This window comes from Rousettus aegyptiacus, unplaced genomic scaffold, assembly GCF_014176215.1.
Source record: "Rousettus aegyptiacus isolate mRouAeg1 unplaced genomic scaffold, mRouAeg1.p scaffold_m13_p_7, whole genome shotgun sequence".
NCBI lineage: Eukaryota > Metazoa > Chordata > Mammalia > Chiroptera > Pteropodidae > Rousettus > Rousettus aegyptiacus.
This window is the reverse complement of record NW_023416310.1, coordinates 45,102,983-45,121,505: the sequence shown is the minus strand read 5'-3', so window position 1 is coordinate 45,121,505 and position 18,523 is coordinate 45,102,983. Positions and strand designations below refer to the sequence as shown.

Here is an 18,523-nt window from a genome sequence, read left to right as displayed (position 1 = left end):
GAAGCCAGCAGGTAGTCTCTGCCTTTATGTCTGATGAGCTTCAGCTTTCTCATCTGGGAAACAGAGATAATAATACCTGCTTTATCACATAGGGATTAAGTGAATCAAGGGGCTCTGTACACTGTATTGTGCGATGCAGTCAGACTACCACTATCTTCTTTATAGAAATTAACTTGTCAGGAAAACTTATAAGGAACTGTAATAGGTGGTCAAATTTCAGATGCAATAAAGAATTTAAAAATCCAGCTAAAGACACTTATGTACATATAAGAATAGTGATTATAAAAATTTTTTTAATAGTAAAAGATTAGAACAACTTGAATGTCCATCAATGGGGAATTTGTTAAATTTAATTATAGGCCATCATACAATGGCAATATTACATATACTAATAAGAAACAATCTTAAATGTACAAGTAACTGAAAAAAGCCTAGGTGCAAAATAGTGTGTAAAGTTTGTTTCCATTTGAATAAGAGATAGATATATGTTTGTGTATATATGGAATATCTCTGGAAAAATATACAATCAGCTCGTCACTGTATACCCTTTGTACTGTCTCAATTGTGTTTTATGTGTATTAATCACTCAAATAAAAAATCCCCAAATTTAAAATCTAACCAGAGCCTCAAATATCAGTGAGACGTAAAACAGAATGGGTAATGGTTATTATCTTCAATATAAACAAGACTTCCTTCAAATAAGAAAACGAAAAGCTTGCCAAAAGACAGATGGATCCAAGATTCGGAATTAGCATTTCACAAAAGAAATATACATGGTGTTTTTAAAACGTTCATCCTCCTTAGAAATAAATTAAACCAAATACCATGATTTTATCCATCAGATTGGACACTCCTAAAAATAACACCAAAATATCAGTATACATGTATGAAACGGGAATGCTCATATTTTACTGGTAAGTCGTTACCTTTCTAGTCATAAGTGTATATGTGTGCGTGCAAGCGTATATAGCTCAAAAGCCCTTAAACACGCACACACAGTCCTGTATCTCGCCCAGCAATAATACATCTAAGAACTGAACCTGAGAAAGTACTGCAACAAGTACAAAAATATACATGTAACGGGGACAGTACTCATAGTAGGTTATGGGTGGGAAGCCAATGTTTATCAGAAAAGTATTAGTTAATAAATTATGGTACAACCAAGTATCTACTAAAAGCTAAGTTTCCAAAGAACGTGTAAGAATTTATTTTAAAAAATTCACACCAGATGGGAGAAAAAGGATTAGCAAAGGAGAACAGTATATACATTCTGATCTCATGGGTGGGAGTGAGAAATATATACCCATAGGAACCTGGAAAGATATATAACAAAATATTAACATTGATTATTTCCAGGGGTAAATTATAGGTGATTTGTCTTTTCTTTTACTTTTTGGTTTCTTCTAAGGTTGTTTTTTCAACAATAAGCATGTATTGCTTTTAAAACGGGAGAAAGTAATCAATAGAATACCAAAGGAAGATTCAAAAATCCAGTTATACTTTTTCATTCTTCTAATTTTTAACCTACTAAAAATCATGATATCTAAATCTATGTATGAAAAAAGGAAATGTGTAGGGAGATACTTTTGTACAATAATAAAATATTTATCAAATACAAAGGGGTAGAAATATTGCTTTATTTGAGAAACTTACATCCAAATTACTTTTATGTGTTTTAAAAAGTCCTAACAAGCATCCAAGAAGAAAACATACAACTTCCATAGGAATAAGGATAAAAAAATGAGGCTGATGTCTGCCCCAAATGGTATTTCCTAAAAAAAAAAAAGAAAAAAAAAAAGTAGCATTTAACCTTCTTCTTTTGAGGCAGGGTAAGTGAACCGCACACATCATAAATAAAATTTTCTTACTTTACAAAGGACTATGATCCTATTTTTGATGCATATGAAATACCAAACACAAAATCCACTCTTCTGATCAAGATGAGTGAAAGAAAAATCATCATTCATTTCAATTCTCATGCAATGAAATCCAAAGGTCTGTTGAATCCACCTTTTCGATTCATGTACTGCCTATGACAAGAAGAAAAAAATTCAGTGTTTACTAAAGATAATTCTGGACTCCTCTTATAAAAAAAATCATCACATGCTTCAGAGATTAAACCTACAAATCACCTTTAAAACGGCCAAGTTTAGAGTAAGAAAAATTCAAGGTTATTTAATGTACATTAAGAAGATTTCACTTTCAAGATAATCCAAAGCCTTCTAGGTTTCTTTAAAATTCAAATACAAGTATAGAAATATACTTTCAAAATTATTTGAGAAGATTCTACAGACTTTAAAAAAATCAAGTGAAAATCCATTTTTATTTTAGGTAACACTAAACACCTATGTTTAAGGAAATAGAGAAGAGTGTCAAAACAGGTACCCGTCAAGTAAATCCAATTGCACACTATACTATTTTCCCCCATAAAATCTTATTTGAAGGTAATTTACAAATGACTGTCAATGATTCTGGTTCTTTAATTTATAGCATTCTCAAATCACATTATTCATATTCTAAATTAATTGGAATATTAGTCCTTTATCGGTGATAAAGATAGAGAGAAAGGCAATGTTTGAAGATGTCTTGACTTTTCCATTCATTAGAAATTCAGTGAGATTTCAAGTATGAATTAGTTTGTTCTGTGACATTAATAAAGTATGCTTATACTTAACAGAAGGATATATTTATAATTGAAATCCTTACACAATCAATCTAGTAAGTTTTTCAGGAGGGATCTATTTTAGGCTTATAATTATAATAAATTAAAGCCTAAAGACTTTTTTAAATGCTATTTTGAAATAGATCTATAGAGTCCTAAAACATTTATGTCAATTTACCCTACTCTATAATAGTTATTAGTTCGCATGTAAACTGGAAATTATTTTAACACACTAGAATATAAGCAAGGAAGATTAAAATAAGGGACTATACAGAAAACTGCTACATTTCCTACAAACAAGATTATCCAATAATATATTCTTTCCCAAGTGCATAATTTCTATCATTGGTTCGAACATAATAATGGAGGTTGTTCTCATACCTATACTTCCTCTTCTGAGACACATTTATGGCATAGGCATTAACAGAGCCATCCACCTTTTTCCCCTGGAGAAAAGCAACAAACAAATATAAAGAACAGGAAGGATACATGCAGGCTGGAACAGGGAGGGTATTGTGAGGAAAGCACTGATCAAAGAGCTGGCTCCTATAAGACACACTTAAATGGCAAGATCCACCTAAGAATGAGGTAGCCCAATGAGAGAAAAAAAGTCCTGAGACCCTGATGATATGCCATGAACTCCCAATTATTACGACTTTCTGTTCACATTTTTGTAGTCACACATAAGCGATTAATACAATAGTCCAACCAATAAACATTCATGGTTTATATATTATGTCCAAGGCGTGCAGGGAAACAGGGTAACAGATCTTAACCTTTACTGGTCAAAGAATTCTTTGAAACCACATACAGGTTATGGATATTTTATCTACAAAAATTCACATTCACATAAAATTTAACTTATGACCTTAGCTCATAGCATTTTCGATTCACAGCAATTCAATTCATATAAATGCCATTTCTTGCATAGGCCTGGCAATTTTGATTTTTAAATCAAGAATCAGAATACAGAATAACAAATGCTAATGTTAAATGTCATTTATATCTTGGCCTTCCTTTCTTATGTGGCATCTAGTATCTCTTTCATTAATTCCTTTATGGGTCTTTTGAGTCAGCGAAGTTAACGCACCACTTGCCTGAATTACCTTCCCAACTCCCATCCATCTTCAACTATCTGGTTCTTATGCACTGTTCAAGGCCCAATTCAAATGACCCAGCTGGCAGGACATGGCCTCTTCTCTAACTCCCATAGAATATTAATATATATATTGGATATTATTTCCCCCATGAGACGGCAAGTTTCCTGATGGAGGGATATGACTGAGTCACCTTTGCCTTTTCATATCCTAGGGTATTGCACTTGCAGGTGCTCAAAAAATGACTGTTAAAATGGATGAACATCATCCGTTAATGCCATCTCTCTCTCTCTCTCTCTCTCTCTCTCTCTCTCTCTCTCTCTCTCTCTCTCTCTCTCTCTCACACACCCACACACACACACACCCATCTTCACCATTGTGCACACACACACGTGCACACACATAAATATATATGACCCTCCACCCCCTCACTCCCCATTATTACTCACGAGAGTGTGCCCTCTCCTTGTAGTAAACTTTTTTTTTGGTGCCGAAACCCAGGATCGAATCAAGTAGCATAATTATTAGATATGTATTAGGGCAAAATAAAGGACTCCTATTCACTGGACTAAAGGCATGTACAGGTAAGGTACATATCTGAAGTGGAGCTAAAATAAATATATTGGTTCTTACTTTTCTATTCCAGTTTTTACATTTTGGGGGAGAGGAGAAAGAATACGGGGTAAATTACTTGGGGTATACGATTTTTACCTCAGGAACAAAAGGTAGGCATGGCTTGGAAAAAAAGTAAATAATGCTAACCATTTAACTAAATTCAGTTCTAAAGACATTGATTTTTTAAAACTATTTCCAGAGTTGTGTATTTTTAGCTCTATTTTCATTTTCCTGCTGGAATCGAAAATTATCTATTAATAAACATAACCAAATTTTGAATTCTATAAAATGTAAAAATGGAAGGCATATGAAAAAATTGGCATATGAAAAGGTACCATCATAAACCAACGATGAACTATCATGATACACATTACTAAAAAACACAAGTGAGCTGAGAAACTTTATAGCTAATAGTCATGAAAGTGACTGCATACAAACTAAATTAACATCCTTGTAGATGTCATTAAAACAACTGTCATCATTTGTTCTCATGGTACTCCGTAACTTCTATGGGATCTATGAATTTTCACCTAATTTTTCCTTCATAAACAAACATCTTCAGCACAGACTACATTTAAAAGCAAAGTGAGACTTCATCTTTACATTTGATTGTCAAGAATTGTCGGGGAACAGTAACCCTGCCCCCTACAAAGAAAATAATTGTTAAGTTCCCTCTTTATTCTTCTAAAAACAAAATTATAGTTGCTTTACTTTGGAGATATTTTTATTCACCCTAAATATACATTAATAAATCATTTCACTTATAATTACTCTTTGGAAAACAAAGATTTGGTGTATTCGAGGGAAAAAAGCTGATACGTAAACTGTATTAAATACCAAAATGGGGTTCAGATAACCATTTGTGAGAATAAGAGCTCATTCTTAATTTTCTCACCTCAAAACAGTGTTGCCTCTGTACTGCTTTGTTTATACATTTTGCTCCAACTATGCTGAGTGAGACCGATGAGTAAGCAGTAAAGTGAATTGTGAAAGTTTCTAATTGATATGATTGTATAGGGCTCAGTGAGATGTAAGCCCTGTACAATCACATCAGTTAGAAACTTTCACAGCATCTAAAATTACTCCATTCCATTCATAACTCAATGGAACAAAAGATTAGGGGATTATTTTTCTCAAAACCCCTCAATTTCTATGTGCAAAACTAAATGGATGTAAAATTCTAGAAAGTTTTTAAAAATATATTCTCTCTCCACACCTTGTCCCTCTCTCTATCCTTACTAGCTCCCTCCATCCCCATCCTCTTTCTGTTTTCTTTCCACTCCTCTCTCTCCTATTTCTCTCTCTAACCCTATTTCTCTATCTCTCTCCACTCTCTCCCCTCTTCCTTCCTATAATCCCTGTCTTTATCTCCCCTTCTACAATCCCTCCCCAACTTCTGACTTCTTTATTCTCTCTGGTATTATGATTAAGGCTAGACAGCATTTACTCTCCATACTACCCTTCTTCTGAGCTATGAGAGACATATACAGCTACCCAATGTCATCTTTATCTGGCAGCTGAATTTCCACAGCACTTACCTTTCTCATAACCCTTTCCTGGTTAACCCTACCATGCAGTCTCTCAGTCTGTCACTTCAGAGTCATCACTGACTACTCACTCCCACCACTACCACCACTAACTTAGACTCCTAAATGGTTCTCAATACTTCAACTCCACCTCTCAGTTCAGGTCTTCATCAGCTTTCACTTGCATGACTCAGCAGTTCTCTCTGCCTCAATCTAACCTGCCTCCCATATGTCCTCCCTGATGTCCTGGGTCATCTTTTTAAAACAGATATAATTCTGTCGCTCTTTTTCTTAAAAATCACTGCTTCCTCTCCATACCTAAAGAATCAACTCTAGCATGGCGAAGGGTATCAAAAGCCCTACGTGATTTGCCTCTTACCTCTATTTCTAGCCTCACTAATGTCATTAGCTAGCTGATCAGTATTCTTTTACCAGTCACTGAATTTGAAAATTCCCATAATATACTATACTCTTTCATGCCTACATGTCATTTTCATGAGCTCTTCACTCTACTTCAAATGATCTTCCTCTTCTTTGTCTGATCACCTATTAGATATTTAAAATCTAACTCAAACATCATCCCAGGCAAATACTCTCTGGATTCCCATGATACCTCACTGCTTCCTTCTCTGTGCTCTTAAAGCACAGAGAGAAATTTCTAACAGAATAAACTTGTATCAGTGGAAGAAATTACACAAGTGTTAATAAAATATGGAAAATGGGATGGTCATTAGGGATTAATTCAAATCAGAATGCTCAACTGGCTGCGTGTTTTACTTTTTTTAATTTTTAAATTAAATTCATTGGGGTGACAAAGTGTTTAATAAAATTATGTAGGTGTCAAGTGTACAATTCTATAATACATCATCTGTATATTGCTTTGTGTTCATTTTACTTACTTTTGTGGAGTCAAAGGAGGCAAATCCCATTAACTTCATCATTTCTATTTCTTCCTCTGTTTTGCCCTCTAAGTCTTCCTCTGCAAAAATATGATGTTTAAAACTCTTATCATTTTATATATATGTAAGAGGCGGCAATAGATTAATAGTCATTGTACTTCACCAGCAGAGAACATACAAAATAATTAGCTAAAGACTTCAGTCTAATAAAAAAAATTCCTCTGTAATTTGGACAGAATGTAACTTTAGGTGCAAAAAAGGCATGTGCTCTCCACCCTCCAACAGAGACTGCTTAAAAAGACATGCTTGAATCCCTTAGGCAGGACTATATTTAATATTAGACATGACACTAGTTTTGAAGGTACTTCAGAAATAGAATATGTTCATGTTTTCAACTGTCCTTCCTTTATCAGAGCACCACAGATAACTGGGAACTCATTAAAGTACAATTAAAATAAAATTATAGGAGAGGAACGTAATAAAAAATATATTTCAATACTCAAAAATTACACTTTCATAACTTTATGACTGAAGCTATCTAAACAAGGTTGTACTTTTCCTACAATTAGTTATTTGATAACATTACCAGTAATTTGACGTTCTTTGCTCTTTGTTTCCTTTGTTTCTTTCTTTTCCTCATCTCGTCTTTCTTTCAGTCGAGAAGGAGAAGGAGAGGTGGATCTGTGTCGTCTTGGGGACCTAATATTTAATAAGTAAAGATGTTAGAAACAGAGACATACCTGGCCACTGTGTCAATCAGCACAGGTATATATGAGAGCCTGAAAAGTAAAGGCTGAACAAGAAAAAGCCAGGCTCCAGAAAACCAGGAATCTACTCCCCATAGAACAATGAGTTAGAAGGTTCTGCCTAGACTCTTGACTGGTAAAACAAAAACAAAAACAATTCACTTTACTGCTTACTCATCAGTCTCACTTAGCATAGTTAGGGCTGAAAAAATTTTTAGGCAGAAAAATGTAACCAAACAGTGTCTAACAATTATACACAAACACACAAAACAGCACTGGATACTGACTTAAACAACACTGGATACTTACTAAAAATCAAAAGTCCATTTTGAGCTTCTTCCAAGATCTTACACTTTTTTTTCACATTCTTGATTATATACTTGAATACATTATCACCAAAAAGTTAATAAAAAACAAAATAATACAAAATGCATTTCTTATTTTGCCAAGTACAACATGTTAAGTGCTTTTCATGTATTATTTCTCATTTATTCCTAAAGGCAAGTCTAGAAGTAGAAATTACTAACTCTATTTACTAATGGAAATGTTAGGTTTAGAATAAGGTGGGCTTAAATTCCCCTTATTTCGTGAAATCGTAAATCTACTTATAAGAGATAAAAACAAAGTCAAGGGCAACAACTGCTTTCTTTGGGACTTGTGGTTAAACCGCTGGCTATTCTTATTCTCTACACTCACCTGGAGCGTCTTCTGTGCGGGGATCGAGAGCGGCTCCTTCTCCGATCTCTCTCTCGGGACCTGGACCTTTCTCGCCGCCTGCGTTCTCTTTCCCGGGAAGTGGACCGGGACCGCCTACGCTCTAATACAAAAGTCCAAAGCTAAAATTACCTCAAAGGTCTGGAGCTGCGCCGTCGAATAGAAATATAATGTGAGCCATTTCTAGTAGTTACATTAAAAACGTAAAAAGAAACAGGTCGAATTAATTTTAACAGAATATGTTATCTGGCCCAATATACATCCAAACTATTATAATTTCAACATGTACTCAATATAAAAAATTACTGAGATTTTAAAGGAAATCCAGTGTGTTATTCTGCAGTAAAATGGCACTTCTTAATTCTGATAGACATGGTAAGCGGTCTCATTTAACTTTTAAGAAAATCCAGTCTTGACTAATTGAAGGTGGTAAAAACTACCCAGGGAGTACAACCGAGGGTCTATGTTAGATCTCTTGATCAAAGTCACGTGGTTCTTTACATCACACTGCCTCATTTATGGGGATGGGGGTCAGAAGACATTACGAGGTGAGATCCCTAGACGCAAGATTCTAAATATCGATTTCCCTATTACAAACTGGGAAGAAACTGACATTAAGCATTTAAGAACCAGGCAGCATCACATGAGTGTTATGGAATGTGACATTAATTCTCACGTTTTAAAAGGTGGGTAATTTTACTCCCTCCCCCATTTGGACTCAAAAAGGTTGGATGACTTGTACACTGTCACCCAGAAATTAAGTGACAGAACCACAGTCTGATCCTAAATTCTCCAGCCATAAATATAACAAAAGTTATTGTAGAGGTCTGACAAGAGTCAGCGAACCCTTAATTTAGCAGGGGGAAAAAAGTGCCTTCACATCGGAGGGCCCAGGTCTTCATTCCCCCATCCACAAACACCATCCTGCCAGCTCTTCTCCTCAGGTGTAAAGAGCCCGCCTCTCCGCTGCCCTCGTACCGGGGGGCGGGAGAGAAGAAGGTGCCTCCAACCGAAGCCAGACCCTTCTAATTGCTTCTGGACTCACCCCTACGTGGGGAGCGGCTACGGCTGCGACCCATTCGGAGTGCTCCTCCACTTCACACGGCCCCGGAAGCGACTGTGTAACAACTTCCGGGAGGGCCGGGAACTGTGCTTTCAACGCCGACTGGAAAACGTCTAAAGCACTCGCGATGGTTCCGGCTTCTAAAGAAGTGAGGCTGTGCTAAACCAGGCTAGAATCACCCGGCCCTGTTCCAGTGCCGCCACTCCTGAGCCCAGAGATTCCGGTGAGAGCCGTGTTATCATCTTCACTCTCCCAGCCCCATTGTTGTGGTGTCTTCCCCATCTTTTGTGTCCACGGCGGGCATACTTGATGTTATTATAGAAACTGAGAAAACCCGTAAACCCACTAACCAAACAGTACTTTTCCCCCAGTTCTTGTCCACACATAAAATATTTCGTGTCAACCAACTCTAAACATAGCATTCGCAAGCAGAGGGAGCGAGGGGGAAAGCATGGGTAAGAGACTTTATTGTGTTTTTTGCAGGAGGGAAAAGCAGAGGCAGGGTAAGCGGTTTTTAGACTGACGAGTTTGAATAATTTCAGCGGGTTTGGGGATATAGGGGTTGTCCAGAGTGGTACCTGTACCTGGTGGCATTAGGGCAGAGGAACATGTTGCCTGCCTTCTGAGGTTTTGGTAAAGAAGGTTGTTGAAGGCAAGGGCTGCCGATTGGTTTGTTTGCATGTGAAAGACCCTCTTCCTAAGTAAATCATTTGCTATTTTTAGAAATTAGCTAGCCCTGGGAGGGGAAGCCTTAGCGAGGCCCCCGATGTCAAAATATCAGGAAATGAAAAGGCATGATTAATACAGTTATTCAAACGAACATTTATTGCACACCTACAGACCAGAGGATTAATCAGCAAAAAATGACATGCCTGCTCTTGAGTAGATTGCTGGCCATTGAAGGATACAAACAAATAAACTGTGAAAGTGCACTGATAAGGGAGAAACATTATGAGGGCATGTTAAGACTGGCACGTAACTGGTTTAGAGGGGAAGGGTTGTCAAGAAAAGTTTCCAGGAGGACATGATGTCCAAACAAGACCTTAAGGATGAGTAAAAATTAGCTAGGTGAAATGGGGTGAGGTTTGTTGTGGGGGGAGAGGGAAGAGATTGTGGAAGCAGAGGAAGCTGCACGTACAAGGGCAAGGTGAGAGAGAGGGATAGAGAGGGGGTGGAGAGAGAGAGAGAGAGAGAGAGAGAGCGCGGGCGAGAGCGAGAACGCAAAATGAGTGAAAATGTGAAGACAAGGCTAAAATAGACTTGTAAACTATGATAAGAGTTATTCTGAGACAAAGGAGGCACTCGGGGGTCTTTGAAGGGTTTAAAGGATAGGAGAAAATCGGATTTGAATTTATTCAGAGAACACCTTGGGTAATGAGTGTTGACTAGATAGGAACTATAATAAAAGGCTGGTACAAAAATCTAGTTTGGAAATTACAGTGGCCTGTACTAGAATGGTATCAGTAGATATGGTGGAAAGTGCTTGAATTTGAGAAATAGTTGGTGGAACTGGAAAAACTTGGGTGATTTTTGGATGCAGAAGATGAGGGAATTAGAAGATTCAAGAATCACATCCAGATTTCTGGTTTGTGAAACTAGGTAGATAAACAAAGCATATAAGATAAATTCTGGGGACAGAAGATACATTCAGATCTGGACATGCTAATTTGAGGTGCCATTTTGAACACCCAAGAGGAGATGTCAACTAGGTGTGTATCTGGATGGAGTTCAGAACAGAGATCTAGGCTGGAACTACAGAAAAAGAAATCATTATAATACAGAGGCTCATCTGAAGCCATGAGAGTGCATGAAGTCACCTGGTGCAGGCTCAGAGAAAAGGGGCTCGAGACAGTGGAAGGACCTCAAAGGGAGACCAAGGAATGGCCAGGGAAACAGAAGGAACCCCAGGTGAATGTGATATCAGAGAAGTTTAAGAGAAGGCTGCTTTTTAAAGAGAACAAAGTGGTTAAATCTAAATGTTAAAAGGAATGAAAAAACAAAACACATGGAACCTACTGGATTTATCAACAGTCTTTATTGATTCAGGAAGTTCTGTTGAAGTTGTGAATGGCTTTTGAAATAGAGACAGAATGTGAAGAACTGCTTGCAGTTTGGCTGATGCAGGGGAAAATATGGCAGTGGCTGGAGGTAAATGTGAGGGTTTTTCAAAGACGAGAGAAACTTAGGCCCATTTGAATATAGAGGGAAAAAAGTAAAGATACAGAAAAGGAAAACTAAAGGATTAAGTTCCTTAAAGGGATAGCCCTGAGATCAACCTTAGCCTGAAAAGGAAATGGTGTCTCTAAATGGCTCCTCCCCTTGAAAATGTGAAGAGAAATTGGGTTCTACTGGGGCTTCCTTATTTACTGATCAAGTTGCCCTGTCTCAGGATGTAGATTATCCAGCACTGTGTATTTTATATCTTCAAGCATTATATCTGGAAGAAAATCCTGTTTCCAAAACGTGGTTTGAAGTTCTGTCATTCTCAAGGCCATTTAGATACAATTTGGGGCGGGTGGCTAAGGGCAACACTTCTGATCACACTTGCTTATTAGTTTCTTCCCCCGTTTTTTTCAGTAAAGGCAAACTGTATTTAAAGTATGTGTGTACCTTATATAATAACCAACATTAACCATTTCTGATCTCTGAAAATGTACCACCCCTAGCCTTGGTTAAATTTTATTTTACCTTTGTTAGTCCTATTTTATATGAAATCACCAGGTTTTACAAAAGTATACTTCATCATAACATACAGATGCATGCTGTCGAATCAGTAATTTTCCCCCTAATTAGGTGTAGTCTCACCACTAGCCAATGGTGATTAATATTTGAGGCTTTCTGCTTTTATACCTCTGTACCTTGAACTTTGGGAAGAATTTCAGACTCTGGTTGGGAAGGGAATTGTACTATGCCTTGGTTTTTAATGCCGTTAAGTGATTAGATCCACGTTGTTTGAAATTATAACTCAGCATATCATTTCAGGTGACTTAGGTTATCTTTTGCACCCCTGGCTCTATTTTCTGTTATTTACATGGGTTCATCTTAAAGGGAATAAAATTTATGACACAGTTTCAACATTGATAGTCCAGTACTCTGGACTGAATCTATTTGATAGAGCTTTCTGCAACTATGGAAATTGTCTCTATCTGCACTGTCCAATATGGTAGCCGTTACATGTGATTACTAAGCACTTACATTATGCCTTCTGTGAATGAGGAAGTAAATTTTAAATTTTATTTAATTTTAATTAAACTTAGCCACAGTGACTCTTGGTAACCTTATTTTTGCATATGGTGTGGAAAATTGTTCATTAATGATGGTAATACTATTCAAAGACTTGAAATTCAATAAAATGTTCTCCGCTAAACACTTGGTAAAAAAGCTAGTGACTACCACTGTTCATTTAATTTTGTCTTGCTAAATTTCAAGGCAAATATTTTTTTTAAAAAAGATAAGGTACATTCATATAATTTATAATTTAGCATGAGACTCTAGAACATTTTCTCTTAAGGACTTCTTCTTTACTGATACCCAAGCTAAAATAATTATTACTGGGTATTATTTTCTACCCCTAGCAGCTTGAGAAAAAGACTTGGCAAAGGCTTTAAGGCAAATGCTGGAAAACACAAAAGCTTTCATATGTAATAATTTATATGTCGACTGACACTATTAATACTTTATTGAAAATATTCCTACTGAAAAGAGTGAAAACTATGGAAACATTAAAGTATTTGGTAAGAAAACAAAAGCAGATCTTTGCTATCAGTGTGAAGTACTAGCTGACAATTACCAATTATTCAAATGAGAACACAACCTACTTGTGACTAGAGAAATAATTATTGTTTGTGGATGACATAAGCAATTTGGCCAGGAAAGAACCAAAGGACAAGAACAACATATAATTCCAATTTAGTTAGTTTATATTAAATGAAATGAAATAGTTAGTTTTACTGACTAATATACTCAACACTTTATCTTTACTCCCAAGATTTGTAAAGATTCAATTATAAAAAGAATTCAAGATTGGTACTTATATTTTTTAATATATAAAAAGGTAAGGAACCTCTGATGTTATAAGATAGAAAGAAAATAAAAGCATCTTATGAGGTATATTATAGCCAAATATAAAAGTAAATGGAACCTCTTGATGCAGCCAAATTATTGTATTAGAAACAAACTACAGTTCTGGGGGCAGAGGAGGAGAAGGTATTTAAAAGCTTCTTTTAAAGAAAGGAAAGAAGCAATTTACAAATCTATGGTTATATTACTGTGGAAGAAAAACTATCAATAAATTCGAAAAGTTAAATTTAATTGGAAAATATCTAGCTTGAAAGAAAAACATTCTGGTTTCAACTAGGTTTTTGTTTTTGGTCCATTTTATATAAGAGCTTATTCTTTTTCCAAATGGCTATTTATTATGTGCAGATACATAAAAGTGATTCCCATTTTTTAAAACATACTAAAAATAGACATTAACAACAAAAATTATTCACTTACTGGAAAGACAATGAGCATGGCTATTTTCAAAATAGCAGTGAACACAAGAAGCCAACATATATAAATCACAAGTGTACATCTCATTTTTGACAAAAATAAGTTCTGTTTTTACATTAATACTTTATTACCAGCTTCTATATGATATCCTCCGACCTTATGTACATTTACTATGAAATTTCTATCAGCATGTATAACTCAAAGGCACTCAATTCAGAAGTTATAAAGTCCTGAGTTTAAGTAGGAAATAGGATTCCCAACTAAAATTTGAACAAAAATAATTCTAAAGATCAGAGAATATGAAAATGTTTAAAGTATATTTGGTACATAAGTAATCTTATGACCTAATAATAAACTTTTACAGAATGTCAAAGAAAAGACCATGTAAGGCAAAGGAATATACTCAGAATCAAACTGATTTTCTTCCTCATTCAAGTTCATTTGGAAGTCTGAAGCTGATTTTTTTTTGTTAAAATCCTAGGAAAGCTAAATTAAAAGCAAAATAAAATAGCGTAAAAATGCTTAAGTTAAAAAAAATGTTTCTTCAGTTTGGTCTCCAAAGCCATGAAAAAAGTATTTAATGATTAAAAACTACATATTAGGAGGATATTAGGAGGAGGAACCATAAAGAGCAGATGAAAAAATTAAAGGACAGCCTTAAATGTACCAATTGAAGGAGCACTTATAATTAGCCTTTGAAATTATTCCTTTAGCATTCTTTTAGACAAATTTACAGATGGATAACTAAGGCTCGTTAACATTAGGATCAAACTTTAAGCTAAAAATTAAACCTATATTGGGTTGCAGAGAAAATGTGAAATTTACTTATAGCAATTTTCTACTGATGCTAAATTAAATCATTAGTTGACATCTTTATAACAGAAATGGTTTGACAGATATTTTCTTGGCTTTCAGATGTTTTTTCATAAATGCATAGAAATGTAATGAGGATAAGAATAGTTTTCTGTATTATCTGTACAGTTCATAAGGCCTTTGTCATTATTAGTCACCTTAGATGTGAACATCATAGGGCCATTAAATTAAAGCTGGCCAAAAAAGTTTACAAAGTGCGACTGTTTCCAACTGATGAGATTCTCAGTTTTCTGAATTTTCTGGATGACGATTACTTTCTGTTCTTTTTTCTGGTGATATATACAGGAAATTACAGCAGATATACAAAGGGAAGATCAGAAGCCTGCTGTCCAAGTTCATCACTACTTGTTCCTATAAAACAAATTAGTTGCTTTAATGACAGATAGTAATGTTAAAAAGAATGGAAAACAAACCCGTTGAATGAACTGAAGAAGATAGTATGCTGGTAAAGAGCTTGCATCTGGAGTCTGAGAGTCGCTGCTTAAACCTCATAACTCCCACCCCCTGAGCTGTGTGACCTGTCAACTGCAGCTTTCTCACTGTAAAATGGGGCTAACAAGAGTACTCACGTCACAGGATTACATGAGACAATGCAAAGAGGGCTTAGCAAAGCCAGTCATAAATGAAGAACTCAGTAATAACGATAGTTATTTTAATTACTGAAAAATTTCTGATCAAGTACCTACATATTTTATGAACAGAGTCCAGAAAAATGTAGACTTCATTTGGTTTCAATTTCTGAAGGCTCTTATGTACAACAAATAATAGGGATGAAGGTGGGGACTTATTATTATCACCAACAAGCATGGTTCCCACTATTGTCTAAGATTTCCCACTGTCTCTAATGTAAACATGTTATTTGTCTCTTAGAACATAAAGTATCATGTAAAATGAATTTCAAGTTCAGTTACTTCAATACACATCAGAATGCCTTGAAATCCCACAGAGACAGGAGTTGATACTACATCTGAGAGCCACAAATGTAACTACTCACGCTACAGATCTGTTTAGAAACCTTAACCAGTAGCATTTGGTGAACAGAATAAATCATCCAAGTAAAAGCATCAATATTGAAATGAGAACTTCTTCTTTTTGAATACTTGGATACATTTTCTACAATAATATGCATTAGTTTCACCTTATTTTATGCATTTTGGAGAATATAATATGGAACACTGTTTAAATCTAAAGTTTTAAAATATTTTACTGAGGCATGTGCTTCTGGAATGAAGGAGGACTGAAACTAGAACATTTATATGACTGATGTAGGCTCAGCTGGACATAGCTTCTATGTTAAGGGAGCAGCAAGATAAATTTGGATAAACGTAGGGAATACAAATCAATCTCTCTCTCTCTCTCTCTCTCTCTCTCTCTCTCTCTCTCTCTCTCTCTCTCTCACACACACACACACACACACACACACACACGCGCACACACACACACACCCTCTATATTCACTAAGACAGGGCAAGTGAATAAGATGGGTAACATGATGGGTCAGGTGAGGCAATCACCTGGGCTGATGTTGCTAATAGGGTTGGCAGAGAGCATAGGGGCCTTTAGATGCTTGAGTCACCCTGGCCTAGTCAAAGTTTGTAGCAATAACCCAGGTGAAGGCATATTTACTAAATTGACTCCTAATCCCAGTTCTTGAAGGTCTCAACCAAGTTACTTTTTTTGCCTACCCCTTAAACACCAGTGTTCCCTAGGTTTCTACTCTGTTATAGTCTCTGCAGGTTATCTTATCTGATCATTATTTCTAGCCTAGACATTGCTTGTGACCTCCAGACCCATTTACCCACTGGCCTATCGGATTTCCACCTTAATGCTTTCCAAATAAATATGCCTAAAACTGAATTCATCACATCTTCATCCTCACTTTAAGTCATATTCATTTTCCTTCCTATAATTCAAATCTCAGGAAAAACTATTATAAATCAAGTTGCCCAAGTCAGAAAACCAGGAACTATCTTTGACTATTGACTTTCTCATCTTTACACACATTTCTAGAACCATCGACATTTCTTCATCCCCACTTCGACCTTCCTTAAGTTAATGTTCTCATAATTTCTTATCTGGATTATAAGTGTCTTCCTGATATTATCATGTCTCTAATACTTCTTACACATTGCTTAGAGATCTTTCTACAATGCAAATCTAGGTAGCATAGTCCTATAAGATGGATAGTTGTAAAATATGCAAAAGTCCCTAGCTTTCTTATGTCATCAAAAACTATTAGAAAAAATTCATTTCACATTATTGATTAAAATATAAAATACTTAGCATTATACTTCCAAGAAATATACAGGAATAATATGAGGGGAAATGATAAATTTTAGAGACATAAGAGAAGACCTAAATAAATGTAAAGAATACCATATTCCAGAAAGAAAAAAAAAATCGATTTCCCACAAATTACTTTATATATTTAAATAATATAAATCAAAGTCCTCAAAGGAATTTTTTGAGAAGAAACTTGACAAAATGATTCCATACCCCATACAAAAGAATAATTATGAAAAAAGAACTCAGATTTTTTAAAAGAGAAGAATGAAGGTGGGTTTGTATTAGTAGGTATTAAAGTTGGTCTAGTTAAAATATATTATCTCCACAACAAAGAAATCAACAAAACATAACAGAAAGTTTAGAAATGAAACCAAGTATATAAGGATTTAGTACATGATAAAAACTGGATTTCAAATACATTAACGGATTTGATATATTTCCAGTATATCACAAAAAAAAAATACTCCAATGTAAAGAAAGAAGTAGAAAAAAGTACAGAGTACTATTTATATAATCGTAATTATTATGATTGAGTATTATAGCAAAAGAAGAAATCACTAAAGGAACAGATTGATAGATTATTTCATGAAGTTTGAGAAAAAAATGACAAAAATGGGAAAATATAGTATATTACTCTTAATATAAAAGCTGTTAAAATTAACAAAAAAACCACCTTAATAAAAACAAACATAAACAATATTAAGTGGTCAATTTACACAAGATAATTTGTCCAAGAAACATACAAAAAACCCAACTATATCAGTAACCGAGGAAATGAAAATTAAAACAAATATAATTTGTTTTCACTTTTTATATTGGGAGAAAGATTAGCAAGAATGAAAATCATGTTGGCTATACTCTTCTAGACTACTGGAGAGAATGTAACTTGGATAGTATTTCTGGAGGGCAGTCTGGCTATTAGAAAATGTATACACTATTTGACAAGAATTCTACTTCTTGGAATTTATCCTTTAAAAACATCAGAAAAATGTACAAAGATATATGTATAATTTTTATAAAGTGGGGAAAAAAACCCAAAAGGAAGAATTATTTAGAGTATATACAAAATAACTAATATTATGCAGTAATAAAAATTACATTGTAGATATATATTTATTGACAAGAAAAGCTATGTACAACGAAGTAAGTAAAAAGCAGCTTACAAAATAGTTAACAGTAAGATCTAATTTTGGTATCATTTCTAAGTGGGGTATGTATGATTTTTCTTTCCATTTATTTATATTTTCTATTTCTTTCCATAACATCTATAACCAATAAGAAGCACATACATGTCACTCCCCAACTAAAACCCTTCCACAATTCCCTACAGATTTCAGGAAAAAGTCCAAACTCCATCCACACACAGCCCATCATGCCCTGGCTCTAGCCCTACTCAACTCTTACAAACCTTTTAGTTCCTTGAATGACCCATGGGCTCCCTTGCCTCCATCTTACTCATCATTTGAGGCTTGGTTCAGATACCCATTCATCACTTTTCAACTTTTCCAGAAGAGGAATTTTTCCCTGAGCTGTCTTCCCTTCTCCTCC

The 18,523-nt window shown here is 35.2% G+C and overlaps 2 protein-coding genes across 2 annotated transcripts in view; both read right to left on the bottom strand.

The window, feature by feature from the left end:
- Positions 1-1,613: 1,613 nt before the first annotated feature.
- SNRNP27 (small nuclear ribonucleoprotein U4/U6.U5 subunit 27) lies at positions 1,614-9,397 on the bottom strand. Its single transcript, XM_016161376.2, has 6 exons — positions 9,305-9,397; positions 8,242-8,362; positions 7,386-7,498; positions 6,800-6,879; positions 3,044-3,108; positions 1,614-2,030 (listed from the first exon to the last, which is right to left on the bottom strand). Exons 1-6 carry the CDS (start codon positions 9,336-9,338, stop codon positions 1,976-1,978), a joined length of 468 nt encoding a protein of 155 aa, XP_016016862.1. The 5' UTR covers positions 9,339-9,397; the 3' UTR covers positions 1,614-1,975.
- A 3,570-nt stretch (positions 9,398-12,967) lies between these two features.
- The window catches only part of GMCL1 (germ cell-less 1, spermatogenesis associated), a 39,586-nt gene continuing 34,030 nt past the window's right edge, over positions 12,968-18,523 (bottom strand). Inside the window, exon 14 of the mRNA XM_016161375.2 lies at positions 12,968-15,040. Coding sequence (XP_016016861.1) covers positions 14,912-15,040 — 129 coding nt within the window. The 3' untranslated portion in view covers positions 12,968-14,911. The remainder of the gene's footprint in view (positions 15,041-18,523) is intronic.

What these genes read in the sequence shown, in the direction of transcription:
- SNRNP27 (XM_016161376.2), bottom strand. Translation starts at nt 9,338, where the DNA reads ATGGGTCGCAGCCGTAGCCGCTCCCCACGTAGGG. An exon ending in CAAAGAACGTCAAATTACTG is followed by an intron (nt 6,880 to 7,385) that starts GTAATGTTATCA and finishes ATATTTTTGCAG; the next exon opens with AGGAAGACTTAGAGGGCAAA. An exon ending in CCTCCTTTGACTCCACAAAA is followed by an intron (nt 3,109 to 6,799) that starts GTAAGTAAAATG and finishes GCTTTTCTCCAG; the next exon opens with GGGAAAAAGGTGGATGGCTC.